Here is an 11,793-nt window from a genome sequence, read left to right on the forward strand (position 1 = left end):
GAAAATAAGTTCTGTCAGAAGCACAGCGTGATGGACTTCGGCTAAAAGAGTTGCTTGTACAAAACAAATTGACATCTCTGTGGCTTGAGATTCACACATGAGTATTTTGTGGATAAGTTTATGTCATCCAGGATCTTTTGCCCTCCAGCACTGCGTTCTGGCAGTAAACAGGGTAGAGGGCAGGAAAAAGGGAAAGGTTGACTGTGTGGCTAGAGCACAGGACTGGGACCCACAAAATCCATGCGCTTCCCCTGGTTCCCCCACTTACTTTCTGGTGTGACCTCAGCGAAAAGAACGTTCAACTTCGTCTGCTTCATATCCTCTTCTCTGTCAAATGGGAATTATAATAGTGACCTGCCCAGTGGAGAGGTGGAGAAGCTTGATTAGTGCCTCAAAACATGCTTGACATTTTTGAAATTTGTAAGATACTGTAAGTTTGAAGAGTTACTTTTTCTCCACGCTGTACAATAACCACAGATGTGGGAGCTTCCCCTCCCTGCTCTGAGAGTGCAGTAATGGAGGGGAGGGAGAGAGGAGAAGTTATGGGTCAGGACTGAGATACAATGACAGAATTATGATGGGGACCAGGGAGGATAAAAGGGACATATTGTTCACACCACTAACTGATGCAAGACAGTGGACATAGGCCACATACAGACCAGGCATACATACTTTGTTAATCCATTTTAGATTTTTTTTCCTTCGTTCTTCCCAGTCTCATTATTACAAATAACCACAGTATTATTGGCCTTAATCCTGCAGATTCATGGTGCTCAGCAGGGAACATGAGGTTGGCCTCCAGCAAGGGTGTGATTGGAAGCAGTGAGCTGCAGAGGGGGAAAGCTGAGTGTAGCTCCCTGCCTTGGACAGAAGTCCTCCTCCCCTGCCAGGCTGTATGCCCGGCCCAGTTCAAGCTCTCTGCCTCCATGCTCAGCCTCCCCCTACAGCAGGTAGAAATCACATGCCTGCTGAAAGCAGCCGGCTCAGCAGTGAAGAGCTGGATGGTGCCGAGATCCCCGACCGACTCATCACGTTTTACTTGTGTATCCGCATAACACGCCCCACTCATGCTGTGCAGAGTCAAGTGTTGACCTGCTCCTGTTTCTGCTGATAGGCACGTTACTGCAGGCTACATTACAGCAGGTAATCAACGCTGCAGTGCCCTCCAGCCCTCCTCCATAGTAGCCAAAATGGTGGCTGGACGTTCTTAGATGGCAGTGAGCCTCATGTCAGAATGAATGCTGTGACAAACCTCCTTGCTCAAGGCAAGGAAGTGTTTGGGCTGGGTGACTCGCCTGCAAAGCAGGGGTTTACTCCCTGGGGAAAGAGCAGCATAGATGAGTTAGTGCACCATGGAGGGGGATGGGGTTGCACAGGAGGTTTGTTAACAATGAAGAAGCAGCCAGACACGTGCTCTGCTAGTCAGTTTTGAGGATAAGAGAGAGAAAGTAACAGAAAATACCTCAAGGCACTTTGCATTACTCCCCATAAAGGTGAAATGGTGACATTGGTGGGCATCTCCACATTAGCTGAAACAGCAGACAAGCTGTCACAGAACTAGTGTTCATGTCAGCCTGGCATGGGGTGCCTTCCCGCCATCAGGCCCTGCCCACAGGCAGGGGAGCAGCCCAGAAAGGTGGCTACAGCTGCAGTGCAGATGGGCTGCGAAGCCACGGGAGCGAGCCTCACCACACCGGGGAAGAGCAGGTTGGTATTTGCTTGGTTTAGAACATTGTTTTCCTCTCCAGCTGGTTCAGAGAAGAACGAGTTCTCTGTGGTCCTGCACAAATGGACACAAACCAGATGCAAAATACTGTTCCAGCCATTTGGTAGCACTGTACATGCCCTTTGCTTTCTCACTTTGGACAGGTGGACATGACTGCCTGAGAAGCCTGAGACCTGCTCCTGGCCTTTCCCTAAACCAGGGTCAGGGAAGGGATTATCCTTTATTTTTTGTCTGACGCCATTCCCTCTGGAACACATGGTTTTCATCAAGTTAAAGTTCAAAAAAAACCCCACCCCACCCTAAGCCCCAAAGTCTCATGCCAAAAAAAGGATTCAATAGCCAACAAAATGAATCCTGCGATGGAGAGAGGAAGGGAGGGAGAGGTTTTTGCAGACCTGTAGTTCAGAAGACCAAGCATTTTGATGTATTTCCCTACCCCTTTTCAGATCCCTGGCAAAAAGTGTTAGCAAGGCAATGGCTAGGAGCTTCATGCCATGCGGGACAGGCTCTGTTTTCAGCACACACCTGAAGCATTGCTTTGATCCAGGCCCTCTGTCCCATCTGCTCTGTATTGTCCAGGAAGGTTCCTACTGCCGATTCTGTGCCCATCTCGGGCCCATCAGGGCACACATGACCAGTTTGATTCAGTGGCAGGAGTTGGCTTGTATGTTGTAAAGATGCTGAGCAATTTTCTCATAATTACTTTTAATAATCAGTGTCAGCTGGTTTTCATAAGTTTTTTTCTACTTACACTGCTCTGTGCCAGCAGAATCTACACAAAGGAACTTAAAATCAGGATGGCTGGCTAAATAATGAATCATGAAAAAAAAGAAAAATTTGGAGGAGACAGTCAGTAATTAGTGAACAGTTCCTAACTGGTGAGATCTATTTTCCTGCACCTACCTGGGCTGAGAGGTTTTCATCTGCAGCGGGGGTGGTTGTTTCATATTTTATCCAAATGCACATGTCCTTTGCCATTAGCTGGTAGAACCTGTTGGTGTATTTACTGGCAAAAATGGTCTTTTTTTGCACCTAGGAGGACTGTTTGACCTGGCATGCACATGCGTTTCTCTGCCTTTGCCCTTTGCATGTGCAGTGTGTGTTTGTACAAACACTGCTGTGGTGCTGCAGCAGGCACGGCTCGGGGGTCTGCAGCCTTGTGAGACACTCCCTGCACAGGACCCCAGATCTATTCACAGGACCGAGAAATGTCTGATTCAGTCTATTTTATTTTCTTCTTCTTCCACTTTATTATATTTAAATTTCCTTCCTCTGCTGCGCAAGGCAGCCTCCGTGCCTGGGTGCCGCGCTGGAGGGGTGCAGGCAGGCGGTTACCTCCGCGGCGGGCTGCCAGCTGCACAGGCTGTGGGCAAGCAGGCGGGAAGAGCCGGAGAGCCGTACAGCCAGCACCCACACCCACTGCCATTAAAACTGCTCAAGCTGCCTCATCACTCCGCAGCCAGCCTGCCTCAGCTGCTTTTTATTTTACTAGAAAATGTCATGCTTTGACTCAAGAGCTGGATGCTGTGGGGATGAGCTTTACATGCATCCAGCTGGTCCCAGCCTGACATCCCCGTGCCAAATGTGGAGGGTTGCTTCAGGCTGTGCTTGCAAGGCACTTCTGTTGGACACCGTTGGTGCTCTGTGTCTGCTTCCCCACACATGTCTTTAGCCATGTTAGGGAAGCAGCCTTGTGTGTGTGTCCCTGTGCTAGATGAGCTCTCAGCACCCCAACAAGGTGCTCATCATCTTTGGAGAACACCATCCTGCCTTCCTGCTGGGTGGGAAGCTGCATCACCTTGCTGGTAGCTAAACCAGAGACACTAAAGTTTGACAGCAAGTGCAGGGACACAGTGTGGCCTGTTTTCATCAGCTTGCTCTCCTTTGCCCACAGTGCACACCAAAGCTCCACTTGAAAATGAGGTTAGGCTGGACACTGATTTTCCAGCCCGCAGCAGTGTGATGCTGCAGACTGCCAAGTGCCTTGCTCCCCTAGGGAGCCTTGCAGAACAGTCTGTCTTTTGTGTAGGTATTTCTTCTCCTGGATGAAATTGTGCCTTCAGTTTGGCTGCCGGTGGGTCTTGCTGCCCCTACAGGAGGCCGGCACCGAGACCAATGCATGGCTTCGTGCTGCTGTCCTCAATCGTGATGTGCTCAGCCAGGGCAGCAGCACTGCAGCCTCTCTCTGTCATCTCTGCTGCCTCGGGGTGCAGGGACTCTGTGGTGCTCTGAGCACTTGCACTGCTGTTGCGCTCAGCAGAAGAGGGAGGCTGACGTTCCTTTTCCCTTTCCTCTCCTCTCACATGCAAGGAGAGGCAGCTAACCCCGGGGTTAGTGCATGTTAAATACTCCTTTGTGAAGCATTGGACTGGGTACATTACAGCCTCCCTGCCAGCCAGCAGGTATGCTTTCTTGCTTGGTACATGCTCTGAGGCCTTGGCATCATCCTCAGTGTTGGTTAAAACAGTGTGCCTTCACTTTCACTTTTGATACCACTTTTGGGACATCAGAACTGATGGTGTGACTTCCTCAAATGGTCATAATGGGGACATTGCATGACTCTTCTGAACAGAGACTATTGCTTATCTTAAAAGGGCCTTATGTTCTGCTCTCACCTCTGGCGATGTGGCAGGGAGGATCAGCCCCATCTCTGCCTGGGATGCTTCAGACTAACCCTGTAGACACCAGAGAGCTGCTCTTTATGGCAGCTGTGATGAACATGCAGAAGAATCAGAAGGCTTTGCCTGGAGTCACCTACACAAGTTCTCATCCAGTTTATCTGATACGCTTTTGACTTCCTTACAATCTTCCCGGTCTGGTTTTTGGACAGGTGCTTTGGCCTGGAGGTTGTTACTGCAGCTGAATCTGTGGCCTATGATATGGCAGGCAGGTGTCTCTGATGAGCAGTGCAATGCTTGTTTCCAGTTCAGTGTCATGCACCATCATTACTGTGGCTTTCCCTTATATGTAGCTCTTTATTCCCTTGGCTGAAGTTTTGCTTCCATCTTATCACCTCCATTTTGCTGGCCCACCAAATTAAAATAAGTTTCTCTCCTGGAAATTAGCAGTGCCCACAGCTTTCTGACTGCAATGAGCTTTCCTTCATATTATTTAGTTTCTTCTCTTCTCCATAACAATTTTCTTCTCTTAGATATTCCAGCAAACATGCCAATAAATTATTTAGTTCTTCCTTGTTAGTGACAATTAGATCTCCCTTGTGCCAAATGAATGAAGTGCTGCAGTGAGCAACCTTCTCAGGGATATGTTAATAAAGCCGTGGTACACACGCTTGTCTTCTCGCAGTGAAGCTGAATGTCTTCTTGAATATGAATAGTCCTGTACTCCAGAGGAAAAAATATCAGTGCCTCAAGTCTATCTGTATCTTTCTGTATGCTGTCTTGTGTTTCAGTGTAGCCAAACTTACTGGAAGTGTGCTTCTAGCCTCTGGATAAATAGAGGAGTGTAGGTTCCCTGGCAATGAGTTCAGTGGTGGTTTTTGTCCAGCGCTGTATTCACTCACACATTGCTTTTTAATACTGTAAAAGTTACTGTGGTTTTTTTCATCTCTCTAAGCAAGTAGATGGGAGCCTCCAATCAGCTGTTTGGCAGATGTTAACCAGAATCAGAGGTCCCAGCTCAAACAGCCACAGAAGGAAAATTCAATGAACAAGAGATCAATACCAATAGCTGTGAGACACAGCAATGCACAGACCTGTTTGAACCGTTCAAAAAACTCACAGGAGAAAAGGTGACATTCTCCAAGAGTAAAAGTAGTGATGTCTCTCATCCTTTAAGGGGTTTTGGTTTTTTATGTTTGCTGTTGCAAACATTGATTTCTGCTTTTTACATTTTTCTTACAACTTTTCCCCCTTGCTGCTTCCTTATATTTTGCTGCTGTTTAGAAAAACTGCATTTAAGCTGAAGGGTTTTTTTCTGTATTTTTTTCTTCCCACTTTTTTCCCTGTTAAGCCAGAGAATGAGCAAGGTCGTAGAACTTCTCTAGAAAAGTTCACTCGCAGTGTGGTAAGTTCCTTTTCTTTTCCCTCCTCCCTTTCCTCAGAACTTCATTTTTAGTTGGGGGGAATGTGGATGCTTGACTTTTTATTTCATCCTTTATTTTTTCAGCTAGCATCTTTGCAGCTTCTCTTTTAATACTGTAGCTCATCTAAACAGTAGCTCTACAGAAGGTGGGAGGGGAGGCGGGAAGCAGAATTCCATAATGCTCATTCTAGCTTATCATCACTTCAAAAGCAAATTGATTTTTGTCTAGAATTGAACGCAAGGTTGTCTTTTTGCTGTGTTCCCACTGCAGTATTTGTTGTGTCTTTTCCTTGTGCAATGAAGTAGAAGAGCATGGTTCTCATAGCACCATTGCAACAGTATCCATGTGATTATATAGTGCATGGTTAATGATACCGTATGTATATACACATACATATCCACCCACAGCACTGCAGCTGCTTCCTCCCTTGCCCCCTCTGTCAGTGCTTGTGTAAATAGTGGTGGGCGATACCCTTTGACTGGGTCGTGATACCGATACCGGAGAAGGAGCGCAGTAACAGCAAGAAACGTGACACTGTTAGACCTTTTAGATAAGGGGATGGTGGGATCTCAAGGGCAGAGGACAGATGTCCTCTCCCCTCTTGTCCTTTGCCAGCCTCCAGCCAGTCCTTCCAGTAGGGGAGCCGGTCTGGCTGCGAGGGGGTGCTGCAGCGCAGGGCAGCGTTGGGCACCGGCAAGAGCTACTTCTCTCCGGCCCTCAGGGCAGGACCCCACAGCTTGGGCAAGACCCACTCGTCCCACTTGCTGTCAGGGGTCTGCATGTGCAGCAGATTGTCTAGATCCAGGGAAGAGCAGGGAGAGGGGGCAGGGCCAGAGGCAGATGCCACAGGTGGGGTGGAGAAGCAGGGATACTGGGCAGCATGGGGGGGACAGTGTGCGTGGGGTGGCACAGCAGGCACAGGGCTAGAGCTGATGATGCAGCAACTGGGTCAGTGGTGAATTACTCTTGTGTTGTTCTGTATCACATACACTTTGACTTGATAAATCATACAGATTTGCCATACTGCTACGGTCTGCACGTATCACCCATCATTAGTTGTAAAGCGATACTGGGTCAGCAGAGAGTCATCACGCAGGTGATTCCCATAGAAGCTACTGTACAGAACAATATTTCATAGAAAGTTCACAGACCTTCTTGTGGCTTTATAACAGCTTTATAATGAAGGCATTGGACTATGTGTATATACAGTGCAAATAAACCTAGAGGGGTTCTTTCTGATGCTGCCATGCTTCTGCACAAGCAAACCCAAATGTAATACGCAGAGCTTTGTAGTATATCCACTGGCAGACTTCCTGGGGAATGTATTTATATAGCTAATGCATATGCACACATTTAAAATATGTTGATACAAAATATATCACTATGCCCATCTGCATATTTACTACTTTCTAAGAGTCTGCCAGAAAGAGGAGTAGGCAAGATTTTTTCAAACAAACTATGCAGAAATATTTACAGCGAGTGGTTAAATTCTGCTCCCAGATTTGCCAAATACACGGAAGAGTAACTCTCACTTTACTAGACTGGCTGGGTTTACAGTAACGCAGCCAAGGACGGATATTTCTTCTGCATTTGATTTGAAAGGTAATTTGACAAGCTCAGTTTGGGATGGTAGAATTATCATGCAAGTACCTGTAAAGAAAACAGTTGTAGATTGGTCGGCGCTTAGTTCATCTTTGTCTTACTGGCTAGCATACTGTAAATATTTTCTTTCATTTTTCTTAATACAGATACAAAATGTCGTCCTCTGATGGCATGGGAGCTACCAGAACTAGGAAGGGTCTGAATTTTTTATACTTTGCATTATGGCAGCTCGTCACTACCATCAGATGAGAAAACAGTCACTATGTTGGCATGTCATAATGTCCTCAGAGGGCAGCATTACCAAAGTGGTAACTTTATGGCCTACTCAGGGGACTAAATTAAGATGAAGTTAATTCTGCATGCTCTAGTTCTCCAAATTGCACTGCAGTTCCCTGACTGTGTAGGAATAGAGCAATACAGCAGCCCTCGTTCCCTGAGCTCCACTATGCTTTAGTGATTGCTCATTACAAGATCACATATTCACACTGACCATGCACAGGCATGCTGAAGTTAAGCATATGCTTAAGGTTTGGCTGGAACAGAGCCCCAATGCTTGTCTCTCATCAATGGGGAGCCCTAAGCCTATTTTGCAAACAGAATAATATGAGGTCACGTTTCTAGTGATGGCTGTAAGAGGAACATCCAAAATAACCAGGGCTAGAAGTTTATTTGCCTTATGGGTACATCGCTGAGATGAGACTGGCTGTACTATAAACTGCCCGTGGACCTGGGCCACCTCTAGACCATGCTGCTCTGTCTGGCACTGGGAGGGCACAGTAGACCCTCAGGGAAATTTTCAGATTTGACTGTGGCATGTGACCCAGCATTTGGGGAAATGATTGAGTTGAGGTCCTTGAAGGCCTGACCTTACCGTGGGAGCCCGTGCTCCAGGCCCTGGGCACTTTGGTCGATGCGCTGCCCGCTGGAGCAGCTCCTGGAGGTCCGAGCTGGCTTGGTGGGCCCTGCCCGGCCAGACGTGCCCCACAGCCTTCGCACTCACTGGGAAACCCTGCCAAAGCTACAGGAACCAGAAACATGATGCAAAACTTGGGGTAGACCTCCAGAACTTTGTTTTGGGGCAAACCCATGAATTTTAATTGCATTTGAATTTCAAGGTTTAAATACGGATTTCAAGAACACGGTTTTACCAAAAACGTATGTCATTTAGCAGAAACATCAGGAAAATTATTAGTTGAGGAATAGCTCAAAGACACTTACAGTGAGGAATAAAATGGCCTCTGCATCGCCATGATTAGTAAGGTCACAAGAATATTTAAAATGTGTTTTAAAATACAGAGCAAATTCTCTCCCAGCATCAATCAGTTATTATTTCCTGTAGTACTTTGCCACTTCAGGCCTATTGAGAACCTCCCCCAAAGCTCATTGTTTCCTCATTATTTCTTCAAATAAAGCAGATACTATTGATTGAATTTGCTATGATTTTTCAACTGTGATAAGCAACAGAGGGAAGACATATATCTATTGATGTTTCCTTTTTGCACCACTGTACTCAGATTTGGGGAACTTAGTTCCACTAACAGTGTAGGTGGCATAGAGCCAGAGCAGGAGCATGGAGGTGGAGGTTCATGACCCCTTCCTTGCTCATGGTGCTGTACTTACAGGGGTGCTCTCCATACCAGAGAAGGCCTGTTTGTAGTCAGAATGCCAGATATGCCCAGCTCCTTAGTGAGTCTTCACTTGGGTGAAGAGTCAGACTCTCTAGGTCTGCTTGTACTAGTTGCTTGGATCTCACCACCTCTTGTTTGAGAAAGGAAAAAAATACACTTCAGAAAAAGAAACAGTAAGGCTTTCTTGGCAAACTGCAAACAGTGTTGCAGGCGTTTTGCCTCTTACTTGGGTTAAACCCCTCCCCAGAAAAACCTTTCAGTGTTTCTGAATTGCTCTCCTGCACTGGGGGGAAAGCTGTACAGCTTGGCTTTGGGAGCACAGACTCAGAGCAAGTGGAAGTCATCTTACCCTCAGGGCTCCTGCTTATCTCAGAGTCACAACCCAGGAGACAGAGATTAACCCCAGACTATTTGACATCCTTTAGAAAGTCACCAGGGAGCCCTGCTAACCAGCCAGAGGCTTGCCACCTTCAAGGGAATCAGTGGGGAATAAGAAAGAAGAGCAGTTTACAGATTTATTTTTTTTATATCACTCTTCAATTCCTACAGGACCCACTGTCTCATCTTCCTTGCCTTGGTACTTTTGTCCAGGAGAAGGCAGCTCATGACTAATGAATGCACTAGGTTGTTGCACCAGATCTTTCTGGAAGTCAGGTGCTATCTGGTCTGCATTAAACAGGACACTGACAGCAAGATTTTGCCAGGAGAATTCTCACTGTGGGGACGGTTACTTTGTGTAGCGGCCAAGAAGGGGGTTGTGCCCACTGCTGGTGAGGTCCTCGTGTAGCGAAGGGCATAGTTTGCAGTGTCTCCCTGTCTGGGTTCCTCTTGTAGCCTTGGCACATCTGTCTAACCCAGTGCCCAACGTGCCAGACATCCTCAACCTCCTCATCTTACCTCTCTGAAGCCTGCAGCTGCAGCATCTGTGCATGCTTCATGGCAGCCCCCCCCCCCCCCCGGAAGCAGCTGTGTGCTCCCAGGACCAAGCATCACTGTCATCAGTCATCTGGTGAACACCAATGGGCCATGTCCGCACGGTGGAGCAGATCATTACAGGGCACATGTCGGCCAGCACTGCGGAAGCAGAGGGGCAGCAGATTTCTTTTCTCTCCTGTTCAGGTTTTGAAGAGTCCTCAAAAATATGTGGGCAGCACAGTGGTAGGATAGACACCATGGTCCCTGACCCCTATAGCGCTATGCTGGGCTCCCATGCCCTGAAATCACAGGTATAAAGCTAGACTGGCTCTTCTGTGCTCTCCACAGGGACCCTGGGGCAGGGCCGATCTCAGGGAGTGGCGGATCTGACAGTCTATGGCATCGGAGCACTTACTAATCCACCTCATTTAAAAAATGATGGCACTGCGCATGGTGGCAGGTTTATCTTATTACAATTTTCCTTTTGAATCCAGCAAGAATTGACATTATGAAAGCAGAGTTAGCCTGTCTCTTCTCCCAAGTGAAGATAAATGACATCATAAAAATCAGACATCATGTATCATATATGTTATAAATAATACCTGGTATTGAGGTAATAACTTAATTTTAAAGACACACATACACACAAATCCATATATCTACATCTCTTTCTTCTGTCATATTTGATCATCTTACTAATTAAAAGGAGCCTGCTATACTATTTTTAGCCATGCAGTCTCAGCCTAGCTGTTTAAACTACTATAGTTTCCCATCTGCTTTAGAAATGATTTAATAATCAGATAGACAGAAGCTTAGTTCTCATAAGCTGAGATGATCCTTCAGAGCCAAGAGTAGAAGGAAAATATATTGTAATGAGTACATTTAGGGAAACCACTGCTGCTTTTGTCTCGCAAAGGAAGCTACCAAGTCTCTGCCTAACTTGTGTCGGTGGTCATTTACATTTAATAAAGGGGGAAACAGGAGGACATTCCTTTGTTGCATCTTGAGTATTATCTCTAAAAGCAGCAATGGTTCCTCCAGCAATAACAGGGATTAAACCTATGGATACCAGCCTCAGCAGGTAATTTAAGTAAGCCTGGGCCATGATACTCAGACTTGAATTCAAACTTCCCTAAAATTTCTATATTCCAAGGAAGGAATTTCCCCTGTAAGAAAACGTATTAAATTTTCTGACTCAATATGGAGGTGGTGACCCAATGCTGATTAGATCTCTGCCTTTTATTCCCAGCTGACATTTCTTTAAGAACAAAAGGTGCACACACACGTACAGCTTTGGAGAGGATCAGAGTTCTCAATCTTCGTGCTTTAAAGGACAAGAGAGTAGCCAGACCGGTGATATATTGTTCGTTCAGAGTTTTTAAAACTTCTGTCTGAACCAGCTGATATGGTACACTGTTAGTCATTACATTCCTGGTCTGAAAAAGCTCATTACCTGAAGAAGATAAAGAAGCTTTTGTGTGTCTTTTCCATTGCCTGAGGATGGAGAGAAGAGTTGCACAACCTGGGAGAAACAAGAGGTGTTTGCTGGCCAGAGCTTTTTGTAAAACTGAGCCCAAGCAACGGCAGGACCAGGCAAACCAAACGGCCACGGTCAGAGTGCTGAACAGCCTTGGGCGGTGAAGCTGCAAATGCCAGGCTTTTGGCTGGATATTTGATTCTGTGGGAAATCCCTTTCCCTGTGTTTTCCCTGCCTTCTTCCTCAAACCGTAGTGGTCCAGCACAGTGTATGTGGAGGTGTGATGTGTGCAGGCCTGCTAAGTCCTAGAGGAAATATGATTATGTAGTTGTGGTAGTTTGACCTTGGCTAAATGCTAGGTACCCACCAAGTCGCTCTATCACTTCCTCCCCCCCCCCCCCCC

The 11,793-nt window shown here is 46.6% G+C and overlaps 1 protein-coding gene across 3 annotated transcripts in view; it reads left to right on the top strand.

The window, feature by feature from the left end:
* The window catches only part of RGS6 (regulator of G protein signaling 6), a 274,836-nt gene that overhangs the window by 249,239 nt on the left and 13,804 nt on the right, over positions 1-11,793 (top strand). The window contains exon 16 of one of the 3 annotated variants that reach the window (XM_026850080.1): positions 5,696-5,749. The exons of 1 other annotated variant lie outside the window; for it this stretch is intronic. In XM_026850080.1, the coding sequence (XP_026705881.1) occupies positions 5,696-5,749 (54 nt within the window). Of the gene's footprint in view, positions 1-5,695; positions 5,750-11,162; positions 11,685-11,793 lie in introns of those variants that run through there. One more of the 3 variants, XM_026850083.1, reaches the window with a different exon arrangement.

The sequence above is a fragment of the Athene cunicularia genome, assembly GCF_003259725.1.
Source record: "Athene cunicularia isolate RWA chromosome 5 unlocalized genomic scaffold, athCun1 chr5_part1, whole genome shotgun sequence".
Lineage (NCBI taxonomy): Eukaryota > Metazoa > Chordata > Aves > Strigiformes > Strigidae > Athene > Athene cunicularia.